Genomic DNA, 18441 nt, shown 5'->3' on the forward strand with positions numbered 1-18441 from the left:
CAAGCCATGGAATGTCTCTTCTTTTCTATACTTTGCCACATGGCACATACCCTTATATAAAGGGGCCTTTTCTATGCCCCTGGCATTTTATCCAAGAATCTCTTATGTATGGATGTATCAGCCTGCATAAAGCACAACACGGGTCGGGATTCAAACCCATCTGAAGAGCTGTACAACTCAAAGACAAGTAGCCACTCTGGCCGATCCTACAGCAGCCATGAGAGATAAACTGAATTTCCTTATTAATCATTCATCTTGCTCTCCACATTCACCTGTAATCAAAATCTTATACATCCACATAATGGAATTTAGCACATTGAATTTCATACGATAAGTAAAATACATTTCCTGAGTCTTCTCTCATGTTGCACGTCACAATTAGAGGCAGTCACATGGGAGAAAGACGGTTTACAGGAGGAAGGATCCGTTTTTAATGGAGATAGTGAAAGAAGAAAAGAAACTCACAAACTTTCTATTCAACTGCCTTGGAATTGGGGATCAACTTTTTCATGGCAGAGACGACTTTTCCTTTCATCTTAAGTTACTTACAATGGTCTCTATTTCCGGTGAAGTGCTCGCGTTTGATGATATTCCTAGAGAAAGGAAAAGAGGAAATGTGATCTAGTAATGGTCACAAAGGCTGCATTCATGACCCCAATTTCCCAATAATTAGGTATTTTCCACATAAACTGCTTCACTGCTTCCTGTTAATAGTCGAGCCTGTATCCAGAGACATGACAGAGGATGTTACTGATAATACATCTGAGACCTCTGTCTGTCCATTCCTTTGACGTCCTTTGGACAAGGTTATACTATCTGATGGGATATCAATTACATTTTCATTTACCCTCACCTGTCCTGCACATGTGGTCTTGTTGAGTTTAATTCACCCTAAGTTGCTCTACTATTGCCAGTTTATGCCATGCTAGGTACATATTAAGTAGAATATTTGGTTATAATGTTGTTAATGTATTGCGACAGTTGTGGACTCCAGGGAAGTGGACGAAGGGCATTCACATAGAATGAACACTGTTATTTCTTTGTATTCTGTTTGTATATGTGGTGCGCCACGGAAAAAGGGGGCTTACGGGTGGTCAGAAAACGAAGAAAGGTCAGTTTACCCAAGGAACACCCATAAGCCCCCTTTTCCCCTTTTCACGTGGCCCGCCACATATACCGTATTCATGTGGGCAGACATGCGTCGTGAAGCTTTGTTACACGTTCTTTCCTTCCCACACTCTGGACTAGAACCATCTCGCTCAAAGCACCACACAGATTCTCGACCACTTCAGCAGAAGGTTCGGCACAGCCGGCTCAGCGGGCGAGTCCAAAAAACCTACCACAATTCCCCTCGGTGGGAAGTCATCAATCATCCAAGTAACAGGTGTGGACTAAAATATTCGCCCTCCCTCCTCTTTTTTACAGAAAGTCCTAGGTGGGCACATCACTCCACCAATCGTACCCTGCTGCCACGTAGAAGAGCAAGGCATGGCCATTTATGAACTGCGGGGGTCAATCCGCCCACGTGAAGTCTCCGCCAATGAGAGTCCTGGGAACCATGAGTATTGGGTAGGGTGGAGTGAGGTATAAAAGGGAATGCTGAGGATGAATCGAGGGAATCTGTCAGTGTTGGTCTGAAGTCGGTCTTTCCTTTTTGGACTTTGTTTTTCTAGTTTGCTCGCTTCGCTACGTTCGCCCTTTACGCACTCTCCGTTCCTTTCTGCACCTTTTTCCTTTTCGCTTCACCACAAGCACACGTCCCCGCATCAAGCCCTGTGCACCTTTTTCCTTTTCACTTCACCACAAGCACACGTCCCCGCATCAAGCCCCGTGCACCTTCGCATCAGCCCAGTCGGTCATCTCGTCGTCCGGCCATGTCATAGCTCTTCACATCACCTCGCTTTCCCACCAGACATTTCCCCCCAAAGCTGTGAAGACTATCGCGTACAGCCATCCACCACCGAGTGCGCAAACCGATTGGAGGGAGGAATCCAGGAGAGAATGTGAGGAGAGCGATACGAACACATCAGGCCAGATCATCGGGCAGTGGCAACTCAACAGGGTTGTTACAAGGTTTAACAGGGCAAGCAAAAAAAAACCCTCTATTTCTTTTTCCCGACTCTTCCATCTTGTCCCTCTCCCATCTCTCAGTTCTGTGGGGTGAATGCTTGACACGCCATATAAGTGTACACTGTACAGGTGATAAGTGACTTTTATATCCGAGGGCATAAGGTCGCTTTGGGGTCATATGGGGAATGTACACATGCTTTTAATATTTGTTCACATTTACCTGTATTGCCATTGCTTGTTTTCCGCCATTTCTTGCCTTTATTAAACCCCGTGTGCTATAAAGAATCAAACTGTCTCTTGACTTGTCCTGTTTGGGTTTTGGTCGCGATATAGCGCTCCTGAGAGTAATTAGCCCAAGCGTCGATTGGTCTCTGCGAGACGATAGGGTGCGGCGCGTAATGTTAGTTCACTTGGCCAATTAGCATCCATTGTGTAGATGTCAGCAGGGTTCCCCATCAGTCACGTGGTTCGGCCGCCATCTTGGAAAAAACAAAAAACTTTGCACCTCCATATCTCTGAAAGTGCTGAATAGAAAAAATTGAGACATGGCTCATTGTAAAGAACTCTCCATGGGAAATAAAATATGTTAATGATGTCATAGGTGCCTCCATTATGACGTCATAATTCGACAAGTACAAAACTTCATCTGATCAAGATGAAATTTCTTGAGCATCAAGGAATAAATTAGTTTAGAAAACAAATGACGTCATCAGTCACATGGTTCGGCCGCCATATTTGCCCAAAATGGCCGATCAAAAAAGTACATACCGGCAAGTCCTCGGTCCCCGACCGATTTTTCATCTGTTTGTCTGTCTGTGCGCAGTACTACGTCGACACCATTGCACATATAATCACCATACTTTACACACATATTTGTCTTGCCCTGGAATAAACTGTGCCCAATTTTTAACTCTCTCAGCCCAAGGCTTCCATTATGGTCATAATTTGATAATTCGACAAGTACAAAACTTCATCCAATCAAGATGCAATTTCTTGAGCGAGATGACGGCATAAACTGGTGGAGAAAAAAACAAACAATGATGACTTCATTGGTCAAGTGGTTCGGCCGCCATCTTGGAAAACCCAAAAAACTTTGCATCTTTAAATCTTGGAGAGCGCTGAATAGAAAAAAATTGAGACATGGCTCATTGTAAAGAACTCTCCCTGGGGAATAAAGTATGTTGATGATGTCATAATTCAACAAGTACAAATCTTCATCCTATCAAGATGAAATTTCTTGAACGTCATTCAGGCATAAATTGGTGGAGAAAAAAAAAGAAGTAATGATGACGTCATCGATCACGTGGTTCAACCGCCGTATTTGTTTTCACACAAAAGCCTCAAAAACCACTGAAAATACATCCTGGCGAGGGTTTGCAATCTGATTGCTCTTTTTAGCCGTGTCGCAGACGCTGCTCAGAGTGCCCTCTGCTGTTGTTGTTGTTCTTCTTGTTCTTGCAGAGAAGACAAAACCTCAAAGCTCCACCCATTCTGGGAACCATAGCTCCACCCATTCTGGGAGAGGCCTCATATAAACAAATATCCACCATTTTATTAACTCGCATAGCTTTGAGGCCTGTTTTGTAGGCCCGTGGTGGCTTCCTCTCTGTTTTATTTCAAATCAAATTCGATATATCATTTCATTTTTCAGTCGCTAACATAGTTTTAGACTCGGTTGAAAAAAAACGGGAAGAAAATCCGATGAAAGTTGCCCTTTATAGAACGAAATGAATTCTCAAAGGCCTGTAACTTCAAGTCCATTGAGATTTTTTTTTTTTTTTAATCGCGGCATGGTCAGTCATACACCGCCCGAAATAACAGACGGGAAAATGCCGAGATATATTAAAAATTCGTCCATTTGATGACAATCGTCACAATGAAATATTTAATTTATACGTCGTCACAATAATGTGGAGAGGAGCATAGCTTCGTTCACGTGTCGCCACATACGGGAAATTGCCGAGATATATATTTTTTAAATCGCGGCATGGTCATTCATACACCGCCTGAAATAACAGATGGGAAAATGCCGAGATATATTAAAAATTCGTCGCCACACATGGGAAATTGCCGAGATATATTTTCACTTTGCACAAAAATAACATCAAGTAATCGAATCAATAGGAATGTCCTGTGCCTATAACATCGACGTTATAGGCACAGCTGCATCTAGGCATTGTTTTCCTCACGACGACGCGGCTTTTGTTTTAATTAAAACTTTTTGTACTTGTTCTTGTTATTAATGCAACAACCAACCATAAAGCAAATCCCAACACTCACCCTCTTCCCTTCCAATGGTAAAATCTCAGGGGACATGGCAGCATTTGTTTTTTTTTTAATTTTCCACTTTTATCCAACGTCACCTCCAGGTTATGTACATTGGTCAAAAATGTCAACATTCCAGGCCAAAAGCAAAATATACAGCAAACTACGATACAAGCACCAAGTGCCGCTCCACCTGGCACATGGATGACACACAGGATGAAGGAACATGAAGAATCATGTTCACAATTAACCAATGCAGACAAATATATAAACTGAAGTTTTATTGCTAATGTTAATGGAGTGGGGGTAGGGAAAAGCAAGTTACAAGTAACAAAAGGGAAAACATTTTTGATTTAAGCCATTTATGCATTACAACGATGCAATAAGAGAATGAAAAGCAAATGAAAAAAGAAAAAAATTGCAGCCACAATTAAACAAAAATGAAATAGTATTCATCACTAAAGACAAATGAGCAAGACAAAAATTAAGCTTATGTACAACTCTCGGGATAGAAAAAAATATCAGCCGGAGAATCCAACTGCCCATTCCTTAATCGTTGCTGCTTCCGGAACGAGAACGGGAACGGAAAGCCTTCTGCTCCGTTGCATAAGGAGCAGGTGGACTGCCGCTGGGACTGTCCTGCCTGCGCTGAGCGGGACTACGAGAGACGGACGAACCACTAGAGGATCGGCGGCGTGCACCTCGAGCCGGGAAAGTCCCAGAGCGTGGAGTCCTCGAACGGGAACGGGAATTAGACCGAGACCTGGCGGCGAATATCAAAATAAACAAAATGCAAGAACACATTCTCACATGCTTTACACATTGCGTAATGATCGACCCAAGCAGTCCATACCTTTGCTTGTTTTCCTCACGCAGCTGAATTTTGCGGCCGTTGATTTCCTTGCCGTCCAACTTGTCGAGTGCATTCATCATGTCACTGCGTGATGCGAACTCGACGACGCTGTACAAAAAAGTTAAAGCACATTAGTGTTACACAAACACTTCATACCATCTTTGCAGATTTCAGAAATGAGGGAATCTGTACTTGCAAGTGCCATGACAAAGGGGTTTTTGCTCAGCTTTAATGAGAATGGCACTCTAACGTCCAATGATATGCCTCTGCCCACATTATTAGTCCCATACCAATTTCACCAGAGACGATATGTTCGCTCTCCATCCGTCCGTCCGTCGTCGTCCATCACGCCTGTGGTTTTTCAGACTTTTTCCCATACCCTTTACCATATTAAACAGAAACTTGGAGCATGGCTTTATTATGAGAAGTTACAGAACAAGCTCCAGTTTCAGTGTTTCGACAATTTTCACAACGTTATGCCCTTTCTGGACTTAGAAAACATCACATCAGTGGGGGACATGCAATGCAATGCAATCTCTTGTTCCATAATTAATGACGGTTGTGGTCAAGTTTCATCAAAATCGTGTGTGGTGCAGTTTCTGAGAAAAAAAGCAAATTCCTATTTTGGGAGGGTCAAACCTGGATCCACAGTAATAACCGTTAGACCCAAAAAAATTTAATGCCATGAACAAACTTTTGTCATAACACAACAAATATCATTTGTGCCAGGGTTGGTCACAATCCCTTCAGGGGTTTCAGAGAAGATGTTGCAAGTGTCTACGGACTGACAACACGCCATCACATGAGCTCCCTGCAACTTCGTTCCACCTGAGCTAAAAAATAAAAATAAAAAAAACCCACCACACCATCAAATACCGTTTAAAATTTTTATTTTACAAACACAACTTTTCAATGATGATGGTGACGAATTAAAATCCCAAGAATTCCTCGAACTCTGAGGATGACCCAAATGATGGTGTTGCAACGCCGAGCGCTGAGGGAGAGGCAGGAGAGGGAACAGTTGAGGGTGTTGCTGAGGACGCTGAGAGGGCAGCAGGAGAGGGTGCTAATAGTCTTGAGGTGGAGGGAGCAGGGTGGAAGAAATGTATAATGGAGAGCTGCCTGGCAGATTGTCGCAGGTTTCGATGCAACTCTTTGTAGGGGAGACGCACATCATCCAAGTCCCTCTTTAACTTGAGGTACCTCTCCATGACCGTCAGCATCTTCCAACCTGTCAACAATCTCCCGTATGTCCTGGAGCAACTCACCGAGGAACTGGACTATGAGGTTGGACCTCGGCACGTCTTCCTCATCACTGCCAGCCTCATCAGAAACGGTTGTAATGGCCTCCAACTCCTCGTCAGTGAGGTCGTCACCATGTGAGGCAACGCGATTCTCCAACTCCTCACAGGCTGCATGTCATCAAAGCCTTCCCCTCCCAACTGCCATGCCAACCAGACAATCACATCTCTCCTCCGTGTTATCAGGAAAGGCAGAAAGACTGCATGTGGGCACAGGTTGTGCCAGCACGCATTGATGGTGGAGGCTCTCACCTCATCCAGCGATTCCTTGATGGTGCCGATGCAGTGGGCAATGTTGAAATCCTTCCAACACTGCCCCACCGTGAGCCCTGAGTGAGCCGAAAGCTGCGACGGGTGTAATACATTTAAAATGTTGAAAACACACCTTGGTCGAGTGGCTGGATGAGGGAGGTGGTGTTGTGCGGAAGGAAGATCGCCTCGACGTTCAAGTGAGCAATGTCCAGGTCGCCGTGATGGCCAGAAGTGTTGCCAGAAGCAAGAGAACCTTGAACTCACTCTTACTATGTCTCTCCGAAAAGATCGACTGGACAACCCTCCCATCTACTTTCTCAACAATCCTCTCCAAGAAGTTCTGTCGCTCAAACTTTTGGGTCTCACCATCTGCCATGATCTTTCTTGGGAAAACCACATTTCCAAGCTGGCCTCCAAAGCCAGTCGCCGACTGGGCATCCTCCGTCGTGCGAAGTCCTTCCTAGGCACACCTGAGCTCCTCACCACATACAAGGCTTTCACCCGCAGCTCAATGGAATACTGTTCTCCCCTATGGGCTGGTGCTCCTGCCTCACACCTGGCTCGGCTTCACGCTGTTGAATCCAAAGCTTTCAGAATCATTGGAATCTCCCGCGATGAAGCTATCTCTGAGGGCCTTTCACTCACTCACCGCAGGCAGGTAGGTGGTCTTTCTGTCTTCTACCGACTCCTCTCCGGCCTTGCTCCCCCAGCTCTCTCTGTGCTCTGTCCCCCAAATATTCCTACAGGTCGCACAAGATCTGCCAGCCACCCTCTGATGGTTAAACTGCCGAAATCTCGGCTCTCTGCTCACCTTCACTCTTTCATTCCTCTTTTCTCCCGCCTCTGGAACAAACTCCCACACTCACTTCAATCACACTCCTCCCTCCAGGTCTTTAAAACAGCTGTTCACCACCATCTCTTATCTTCCCCCATCCAAAACCTTGATCTTTTCTACCCCCACTAATTCACCCCAGATCCACCTTGTTTGAAATTACAACTTCTTTCCTGGAAGTCTTGGCAGTGTCCATATGTTTTATACCTCTCCCACCCCCCCCCCCGCCCTTCCCATGCCTCCCCCCCAAAGCCCTCTCCCTCCCACAGTTCTCTCGATGTCTCCATGTCTCTCGGTCCCTGCTCTCAAATGTTGTGTTTGTGTCCTTCCCCCTCTCTCCCCATCTTGTCTACCGCTCCCGATGTTATTTGTTTTGTGTGTCTGTTTGTCTTTCTGTGTGATTAATGTTCGCTCTTTCACGAGCCTCGATCTTGTATACAAAAAAAAAAAAAAAAAAAAAAAAAAAAAAAAAAACGCAAGGTTTTTTTTCTGCCATGTACCTCTCCACCTGAGCGACGAAACAATGATGGAACCAGTCCATGAAGGTTGCTGCCCTCACCCAGGATTTCCTGTTGGCCGTCCAAAACACGGGCAGAGTTTGCTTGTTCTGGTCCCTGAGAGTACACGGGTTCAGGGAACGGGTACAACATCATGGGTTTCAGCATCAAGTCCCCTTTTGCGTTTGCGCAGAGGAGAAGAGATATCAGGTCCTTGGTAGCCTTGAATCCCGATGCTGTCACATCGCGTTGAAATGTTGAAATCACAGAAACTACACAAAACCTTCGAGATGAAAGTTCTCGTGGGCATCTTTTCCAGAAGAGGCCGGTATCATCAGCAGTGAACACCTACTCTGGGAGGTATCCCTTATTTTCGATCAGCCTCACGAGTTGAGCAGGGAACGTATTTGTCACCTCATGGTCCGTGGAGGCACGCTCCCGTGAGCTTCACATTTTTCAGGCAGTACCACTCCTTGAAACGATGGAACCATCCCCCTGCTTGCTGTGAATGAACTCCCGCTGCTTGTAGCATCATCACTTGGCGCATCACGAGTGCTGGCACCACCGGCGCCAGACAGATGATGGTAAATAGATTTAGCCTTTGCGCAAATGAGAGGTCCACTCAAAGGCATACTCTTCCGCGTGTTGTTTCTCAACCGATATGCTGAGAGCCTTCTCCATCCTTTCTATGTGGATTGTGGACATTTCAGACATGTGTGACCACCTTCATACTCGATACAGTGCTCGCTGAAACTTTCTCACAAATCGTTCTCGTTCTTCCGTATGTAGCGAACGGTGGATTGGTCGACGCCATAATGCCTGTCCACAGATGCCGCACTCTCTCTCCTGTCGGAAGCCGATCCAGCAGCTCCACTTCCTGGCTCAGGCACATCACTTTCTTCTGCCTCTTGGTAGTCGACGCATCTCCGGCACTGGTCTTGCGCTTGCGAGCCATGATTGAACGATGAGCACAGCCAGTCAAAAACGCAGGTCAAAGCAACAGGACGAGAAGAGTGATTGAGACCCAAAACAGTCGGTATTTGTAGGAATACGGGCATTGTGGGTAGCTGCAGGAGAGGTGAATACTCTGCCCATTGCTTGTGGGGGATGTCATCGGATGATGCCATATTGAGCCTATTTGCCAATTTCAATAATAAATTTAATGAGGCGTTTTCATTCTATAATTCGCAAGGTTGCCCACCGGTTTACGCAGCTGGTGGAACATCCCCCAAAGCATTTTCATTGTGTAAGATCTGACGATGCTTTACCGTAAATTGCAAACTAATAGATTTAATGAAGCGTTTGCATTCTACAATTCGCAAGGTTGACTTGTTTACGCAGCTGGTGGGACAGCCCACGAAGCTCGTGATTATACAGTGGCCACAAAGTCCCTATGCATATGTGTATCCTCTCTGTTACCTATTTGTTTTCCAGGTACGGCTTCCGTATGACGGACACCAGTGAGTACACGATAGAAGAGAGACTGATTACTTGTGTTTGGGTTCACGACCGCGTGCGAGAAGGAGCAAGTTTTGAAGACATAAGGACAAGATTTTCGCAGAGGTTTGATAAGCCAGCAAATACATGCTGGCAAAAATTTGCAAATACATGCAAATAAATACATCACTGGATGGGGGCGTGGGAGAAGAAGGCTTTTTCAACAGGGAGCATCCTTTATTTGACTTTATTTAGAGCAAGGCTCTTCTGCAGTGATTTCCCACCATTAAATCAAGATAAAGCGTATTTTTTTTCGGATGAGTGTGCTATTTACCTCAGCAATCGATCCAAGAAAGTTTATTTTTTGGTGCAAAGAAAATCCTCATTTTGATGAGGGACTTGAACAGCATCCTCCTCTTGTCATGTGGGCAGCAATTTCAGAAAATCACTTGAGAGGGCCATATTTTTTCGGTACAAGTGTCAATCACACTGCTTATTTGAACATGCTTCAGATGTGGTTTGTTCCACAATTGCGTGAGAGGTCTCCAGGAAACAGCAAATAGAGAAGCAGGTCACATTTCATCAACCGCGAACACACGGAACCCGCGAATAGCGGGGTCAGACTGTGTATATACATGCCGTACTTTCGGGTGTATTAACCACACTTTTTTATCGGCAAAAGGTGTTAAAAGTTAGGGATGAGGTTAGTTTGTATATACATACCATATTTTCCGGTGTATTAAGCGCACTTTTTGATCAGCAAAAGGCGTTACAAGTAATGGGTGAGGTTAGTACACAGATACAGCAAAAAAAAAGAAAAGGAAAAAAAAAAAGGGGGATTTATCTGCAGCAGACTTAGGTCACGCTAGTTATGGAGGCGCGCGCGCGCGCGCACACGCACACGCACACGCACACGCACACACACACACACACACACACACCCCTCCCCCGTCCTGCAGAAAATGGTAGTCATTTCACTTTTGTGTAACTTCCAGCTCATATCAAATCCCTTTCAATATGGATAAGAAACATAATCTCATTGGATTACACACAAGAAACTTGCGTCAACGTACCCCTCGTTTTGGGAACTGCGATGCGCATCAGCAAAGATTACTTCTCCAGCCTGACGCATGTAGTCTTTCAAGTCCTGACATGACACAGTCACATGGTCACTGACAGAGAGGGCACAAACTATAAAAACATAACAGCTGTTCACATTTAGGGTTATTTTTTTCTCTGGATATTGATAATGAAGACAAGTAATATTGGAAAAAGCTCGTACCAAACGAGAATCTTCACGCACAGCTCTAGTTTGACAGCAACCTCGGGAGCCTTTCCCTCTCAACTTTTCGATCGAGGACCAGTCACCTGGATGGCGCCGCCACACTTTGCTCGCAAAACTCTCTCCAACGACCCTTGCGCTCTTTTTCTCTCCCTCATCTCCCCGAGATGCCGGCACTCCCGGCCGGCACCCCTTAGTTGCGCTAGACGACGGCATGAAGAAGTCTCCTGGATGGCCACCCACGACTGCTTCGACTCAGAGGTCGTCACCGTAAGAACAACCCTGGTAGGAGCCCCCGACCCACGAGACGACCGGACCCTCCTAATAGGCTTCTGCCTCACGAGACCCTTGCAACGGCTCAGGACCAAAACCGCCCTGCAAATTAACACAGGCCTGCCAAGGGAGACTGCTCGCCGGCAGGGGTTACAAAAACAACCGATTATAATGACATCACCGGTTTATTTACTAACAGGAACCTGGATACACAGTTTAAAAAACAAAAATAAAAAAGTAAGCCCAATGTTCAACATTTTCCGCAGTCATTCCTCGAGTGAAACGACTGAAGAATGCCTGCAAAAACCTAAAAATGTATTTTTTCTTCTTAAGGTTAAACAACAACAAACGTGATTTGATGAACTCACTTGCCAGCTGACCGAACTAGACAGATTTTCAACAAGCAGGCGATGATCAGTGCGCGAGGGTGGTCCAAATCTGCAATGAACAAAACAAGAATGCTGGTTCCAAGACTCAAACAAATCTCACCCCTCTCCGGCCCCCCCCCCCCCTCCCCTTTACCCTCACCAGACCCCAAGTAAATCTAATTGAGCCTTGAATTGCAAGGAATACCGACCTGGGTCCTCCCCGACGAAAGGGTGGCATTCGTGAAGAAGACTGCTCCATCCGTGAATTTCGGGCAAGAGGTGGTCGTGCGTGCTCAACAGTAATCCTAACAAAGACACATCGAGGCATGACATTAGACCACTTCAAAAGGGGAAACAAGATGCATCACAATTCCAACGCCTTTACTTAACCTGCATCAACATTATTCGATCAGTGCCTCAGCAAATAGTTACTTTATTACAAAAGTTCAGAGATCATAATTGGTGGTATCGATACGTAAAGTCGATACCAAGAAAAGGAAGGGAGGCAATGGTAGGAAAAAAAGAAAAGAATGTTGTACCCATCGTGTGTTACAGAATTTAAAGTGAAGCGTGGAATAAATATAGATCACGCAGCAGATTTTCCGATGAAAATATATTTTCCCAGGCCAACCAAAACAATTTGTCGGACGATACCTTGCTGATTGATTGCCCGTTGTCAGCAACAAAAATTATCTGCTGAACACACCTCCGTTGGTTTTATTTATCTACCATTTAAATGGTAGATAGTGCCGCTATTGTAAGTCATAGTTGTAAGCGTACTTACAACTATGACTTACAATAGTCAATAATTAAATCATTGCAGTATCAAAAATAATAAAATAACTGTAGCAATGTGACTGTTGCCAATTTGCCTCCGCATAGTCCCACAAAGAATACATGCCCTCGTGCACCGTCCGAAAAATAAAGTTTCATTTAAATCCCTTCAGCTCTTTTCATGTATCACATTTTCTGCCATGACACGTTTCACTTTGATCGGTGAAGCGGTTTCAGAGAAAGGACTTTTTAAATATCGGCTTTCAAGCTAACATGGCTGCCACACCACGTGACATACGACCTTAAAAATGTACACTCTGCATATGTATGGGTAGGGGATCACGTTTGTGAAGTTTTGTGGTGATCAGAGATGGTTCGTTTTTCTATTCAAGATGGCTGCCAAATCACGTGACCTACGACATCATAATTTTCAAATGATATGCAGCAATGATGTTGGATGATATTTGTGAAATTTTGCCGCGATAGGGTAAGCGGTTTCATATATATATATAATTATTTAATATTTTCATAAAATCCAATATGGCTGGCACACCATATGACCAACAATGTTTTCGTGATCATCTTTTAAACTCCATGCCTAGTCAATAACACAAAAAGTTTTGAGTCAATCGATTTGGTGCTTTGGGAGAAGATGTTTTTTAAAAGGTTTTAGGTTAAATCCAATATGGCTGCCAAACCATGTGACCTATGATGTCATAAACTTAATATTTCAATACAAATTGGTCATAGATCATGTGCATGCAATTTCAGATTTTTAGGATAAGGAATTAGATTAAAACATTTTTGGCTGGGATACCACTTCACCTATGATATCATTAGCATGCTTTTGTGCCCCATTTGGAGTACTTGACAATGTGCCAAGTTTCAAATTTTTCCATTCCGTGGTTTCCAAGAAATAAAATTTTAATTATTTGCATTTAATCCAACATGGCTGCCATACCACGTGACCGATGACATCACAATGATCATAAAAACATTCTGCATGGGTGTCACTCCTACCCTGAAAGTTTCGTCTCAATCGGACGTGATTGCTGAGAAAAACTATGTTTAGCCCCTACGGACGGACGGACAACCCGAAACCATAATGCCTCCGGCGACCTTCGGGGGCGGAGGCATAAAAAAAATAGTGAAGCACTCAATTATTCAGGCCAAGAATGAGGATTTTAATCAAGCAATAGTTACCTCTCGTTATTCAGCTCCTTTCCATTGAGATCACATATAGCATCTTCTGCATCTCTAGAGTCATCAAATTCCTAAAAGAAAAATAATAATAATAATTATAAGATTACAACCACTCAAACAGATCGCATAGGAAAGGAACGTCATGTATGACAGAGCGTATCACAAAGCTCACCACAAAGCCAAAGCCTGTTTTGATATCGATATCGCGGATTCTGCCATAGCCCTTGAAAAACCTTTCCACATCCCTTGTCCGTACGTCAGGTCCAAGGCGACCGATGAATACACGGCACGAAGTCATGGTGTTGGGATCAAGTAGGTCACTGCACCGGGAGATGTAATAAATCATGACAAATCAATGACACGTTATTGACTTTGCAGTGAACATGTCAGTTGAGGAATCTGTGAACAATGTGCCCAAGAATGTTACCACATTCTCAATATTCTAAAATTGCAGGACAAGAAGAGCAACTGAGCAGACAAACTTTGTCTAACCACTACACATTAAAAGTCAGCTCCCAAAAATTTTTAATAAATGGACCATCAAGACATTAATATTGTTTAAATGGGGTAAGTATGCACACATGCAATTACAAAAGAAAATAATAAAAACTACAAAAATAAAAGGTCACAGGGAGTGTACAATATCTCCGCACATAAATACCTTTGAACCCGACCAAAAGGGCCATGTTCACAGGTATATGTACAACACCAGCAGTGAGTGTGAGAGAGAAAGAGAGACGGATAAAGTGAGTGTGCATGCGGCAGAAAGCGCACGCACGATTGAGAGCGCGTGCGGTTGGAGAGAAAGAGCGTGCGTGCGGTTGGAGAGAAAGAGCGAGAAAAGAGAGACGGATAAAGTGAGTGCGCATGCGGCAGAAAGCGCACGCACGATTGAGAGCGCGTGCGGTTGGAGAGAAAGAGCGTGCGTGTGGTTGGAGAGAAAGAGCGTGCGTGCGGTTGGAGAGAAAGAGCGTGCGTGCGGTTGGAGAGAAAGAGCGTGCGTGCGGTTGGAGAGAAAGAGCGCGCGTGCGGTTGGAGAGAAAGAGCGCGCGTGCGGTTGGAGAGAAAGAGCGTGCGTGCGGTTGGAGAGAAAGAGCGTGCGTGCGGTTGGAGAGAAAGAGCGTGCGTGCGGTTGGAGAGAAAGAGCGTGCGTGCGGTTGGAGAAAAAGAGCGTGCGTGCGGTTGGACAGAAAGAGCGTGCGTGCGGTTGGACAGAAAGAGCGTGCGTGCGGTTGGAGAGAAAGAGCGTGCGTGCGGTTGGAGAGAAAGAGCGTGCGTGCGGTTGGAGAGAAAGAGCGTGCGTGCGGTTGGAGAGAAAAAGCGTGCGTGCGATTGGAGAGAAAGAGCGTGCGCGCGGTTGGAGAGAAAGAGCGTGCGCGCGGTTGGAGAAAAAGAGCGTGCGTGCGGTTGGAGAAAAAGAGCGTGCGTGCGGTTGGACAGAAAGAGCGTGCGTGCGGTTGGACAGAAAGAGCGTGCGTGCGGTTGGACAGAAAGAGCGTGCGTGCGGTTGGACAGAAAGAGCGTGCGTGCGGTTGGAGAGAAAGAGCGTGCGTGCGGTTGGAGAGAAAGAGCGTGCGTGCGGTTGGAGAGAAAGAGCGTGCGTGCGGTTGGAGAGAAAGAGCGTGCGTGCGTTTGGACAGAAAGAGCGTGCGTGCGGTTGGAGAGAAAGAGCGTGCGTGCCGTTGGGGAGAAAGTGTGCGTGCGGTTGGGGAGAAAGTGTGCGTGCGGTTGGGGAGAAAGAGCGCGCGCGCGGTTGGAGAGAAAGAGCGTGCGTGCGGTTGGAGAGAAAGAGCGTGCGTGCGGTTGGAGAGAAAGAGCGTGCGTGCGGTTGGAGAGAAAGAGCGTGCGTGCGGTTGGAGAGAAAGAGCGTGCGTGCGGTTGGAGAGAAAGAGCGTGCGTGCGGTTGGAGAGAAAGAGCGTGCGTGCGGTTGGAGAGAAAGAGCGTGCGTGCGGTTGGAGAGAAAGAGCGTGCGTGCGGTTGGAGAGAAAGAGCGTGCGTGCGGTTGGAGAGAAAGAGCGTGCGTGCGGTTGGAGAGAAAGAGCGTGCGTGCGGTTGGAGAAAAAGAGCGTGCGTGCGGTTGGAGAAAAAGAGCGTGCGTGCGGTTGGACAGAAAGAGCGTGCGTGCGGTTGGACAGAAAGAGCGTGCGTGCGGTTGGAGAGAAAGAGCGTGCGTGCGGTTGGAGAGAAAGAGCGTGCGTGCGGTTGGACAGAAAGAGCGTGCGTGCGGTTGGAGAGAAAGAGCGTGCGTGCGGTCGGAGAGAAAGAGCGTGCGTGCGGTTGGAGAGAAAGAGCGTGCGTGCGGTTGGAGAGAAAGAGCGTGCGTGCGGTTGGACAGAAAGAGCGTGCGTGCGGTTGGAGAGAAAGAGCGTGCGTGCGGTTGGGGAGAAAGTGTGCGTGCGGTTGGGGAGAAAGAGCGCGTGCGCGGTTGGAGAGAAAGAGCGTGCATGCGGTTGGAGAGAAAGAGCGTGCGTGCGGTTGGAGAGAAAGAGCGTGCGTGCGGTTGGAGAGAAAGAGCGTGCGTGCGGTTGGAGAGAAAGAGCGTGCGTGCGGTTGGAGAGAAAGAGCGTGCGTGCGGTTGGAGAGAAAGAGCGTGCGTGCGGTTGGAGAGAAAGAGCGTGCGTGCGGTTGGAGAGAAAGAGCGTGCGTGCGGTTGGAGAGAAAGAGCGTGCGTGCGGTTGGAGAGAAAGAGCGTGCGTGCGGTTGGAGAGAAAGAGCGTGCGTGCGGTTGGAGAGAAAGAGCGTGCGTGCGGTTGGAGAGAAAGAGCGTGCGTGCGGTTGGAGAGAAAGAGCGTGCGTGCGGTTGGACAGAAAGAGCGTGCGTGCGGTTGGAGAGAAAGAGCGTGCGTGCGGTTGGAGAAAAAGAGCGTGCGTGCGGTTGGACAGAAAGAGCGTGCGTGCGGTTGGAGAGAAAGAGCGTGCGTGCGGTTGGAGAGAAAGAGCGTGCGTGCGGTTGGAGAGAAAGAGCGTGCGTGCGGTTGGAGAGAAAGAGCGTGCGTGCGGTTGGAGAGAAAGAGCGTGCGTGCGGTTGGACAGAAAGAGCGTGCGTGCGGTTGGAGAGAAAGAGCGTGCGTGCGGTTGGAGAGAAAGAGCGTGCGTGCGGTTGGAGAGAAAGAGCGTGCGTGCGGTTGGAGAGAAAGAGCGTGCGTGCGGTTGGAGAGAAAGAGCGTGCGTGCAGTTGGACAGAAAGAGCGTGCGTGTGGTTGGAGAGAAAGAGCATGCGTGCGAGAGAGAAAGCGTGCGCGTGCGTGCGAGAGAAAGTGCGTGCGTGCGAGCGAGAAAGTGTGTGCGGGCGAGCGAAAAAGTGCGTGCGTGCGAGCGAGCGAGAAAGTGCGTGCGTGCGAGCGAGAAAGTGCGTGCGGGCGAGCGAGAAAGTGCGTGCGTGCGAGCGAGAAAGTGCGTGCGTGCGAGCGAGAAAGTGCGTGCGGGCGAGCGAGAAAGTGCGTGCGGGCGAGCGAGAAAGTGCGTGCGGGCGAGCGAGAAAGTGCGTGCGGGCGAGCGAGAAAGTGCGTGCGGGCGAGCGAAAAAGTGCGTGCGTGCGGGCGAGCGAGAAAGTGCGTGCGTGCGAGAAAGTGCGTGCGTGCGAGCGAGAAAGTGTATGCGGGCGAGCGAGAAAGTGCATGCGTGTGAGCAAGAAAGTGCGTGCGGGCGAGCGAGAAAGTGTATGCGGGCGAGCGAGAAAGTGCATGCGTGTGAGCGAGAAAGTGCGTGCGGGCGAGCGAGAAAGACAAGTGAGTGTGTGTGAGAAAGTGTGTGCGGGCGAGCGAGAAAGTGCGTGCGGGCGAGCGAGAAAGTGCGTGTAAGAGAAAATGCATATGTGTGAGAAAGAGTGCATGTGAGTGAAAAAGAGAATGCGTACGAGTGAGAACGTTTGTGTGTTGTTGAGAGAAAGAGTGCATGTGGGCGAGGCGAGAGTGGGTCATGTCATGATAGTCATGATGGATAATCATGACGGGCCAAGATGACAAATCATGACAGGGTAAGTACCAGTACCTGTATGTACATGTAAATGAAGGTACCTGCACCTGTATGTACACGTAAATCACAGTACCTGCACGTACATGTAAATCAAGGTACCAGTGCCTGTATGTACACGTACGTCATTTATGCACTCACACCAACAAATTACAATACTAAAATGCAATGTGTACAGTATACCAGACCCACGCATTATATTTTCACTCCATCGATATTGTACAACTGAACTACAACTACGACTACAACTACAACAACGTACTAGTATATTACGAAACATTCTCGTGAACACAAAAACCCAAACGATTATAAACGCCAATTCGGTTAAAAAAAACATTTTTCCCAAACAAAGGGAAAGAAGACATTTTAAGATGAAAAACTCCAAATGGAAGTCGGGGCCCATTTTATCATCATCTCCCTCAGATCAACGTCGACGCCATTTTAAACACATCGATTGATCCGCGGCCGCTTCAAGTTTTAATCAGAACGAAATAAACTCGCTAAGTTCAGATAAACTGAAACCGACGGGCTTTAAACATTTCCAAACGATAATTCACACACTTACGTCATCCGAATACATTAAACAACATATGGAGCACAAAATGACTCGACAGATGTCAAAGTTCTTAATTATTGTGATCAAATTAGGCAGGAACATGCATGCGATGGGAGCTGAAAAAAAACCCACAAAGAAAACCCGTGTAAATCAAACCGCAGAGACAGACAGAGAGAAGGAGCACAACGAACCAAACAAAATGGCTTCACTGAACAAGAAGCTCTACGGGGTTTGCAAGAAAAACTCGCAGGGGCAGCAAACTGGGCGGAGCTTAGGTCGAGGATGTTCATTCGTCCATTAATCGGCCACGTTTACTCTTCTTTCTTTTCAAAAGGTTAAACTTTTAAACATCAGAAATGACAAGTTGTTGCTAATAATTTAAAGGTGCTATGCATATTAATTTTATTACAATGAGGGAATTGTGGTTAAAAAATAACCATCTCGATATTTAACCAGTGCGTGTGTTCCTTTAACAAGCAGCTTGTTATCGCTTACCAAGCGGCTT

General features: G+C 46.6%; 1 protein-coding gene across 3 annotated transcripts; it reads right to left on the reverse strand.

Moving 5' to 3' along the window:
- Window positions 1-4389: 4389 nt before the first annotated feature.
- On the reverse strand, window positions 4390-18190 carry LOC137429049 (serine/arginine-rich splicing factor 5). 3 transcript variants are annotated; one of them, XM_068119067.2, is made up of 8 exons: window positions 18128-18190; window positions 13580-13727; window positions 13408-13478; window positions 11640-11735; window positions 11431-11500; window positions 10581-10654; window positions 5189-5296; window positions 4390-5098 (listed from the first exon to the last, which is right to left on the reverse strand). In XM_068119067.2, the coding sequence occupies exons 2-8, from the start codon at window positions 13703-13705 to the stop codon at window positions 4885-4887; spliced, it is 759 nt and encodes a 252-aa protein (XP_067975168.1). In that variant the 5' UTR covers window positions 13706-13727; window positions 18128-18190; the 3' UTR covers window positions 4390-4884. The 3 variants fall into 3 exon arrangements, with proteins under 3 accessions (XP_067975168.1, XP_067975166.1, XP_078637136.1); XM_068119065.2 differs by having other exon boundaries at window positions 17946-18160; XM_078781010.1 differs by having other exon boundaries at window positions 18069-18155.
- Window positions 18191-18441: the final 251 nt, after the last annotated feature.

This window comes from Myxine glutinosa, chromosome 6 (assembly GCF_964187855.1).
Source record: "Myxine glutinosa chromosome 6, kmMyxGlut1.1, whole genome shotgun sequence".
NCBI lineage: Eukaryota > Metazoa > Chordata > Myxini > Myxiniformes > Myxinidae > Myxine > Myxine glutinosa.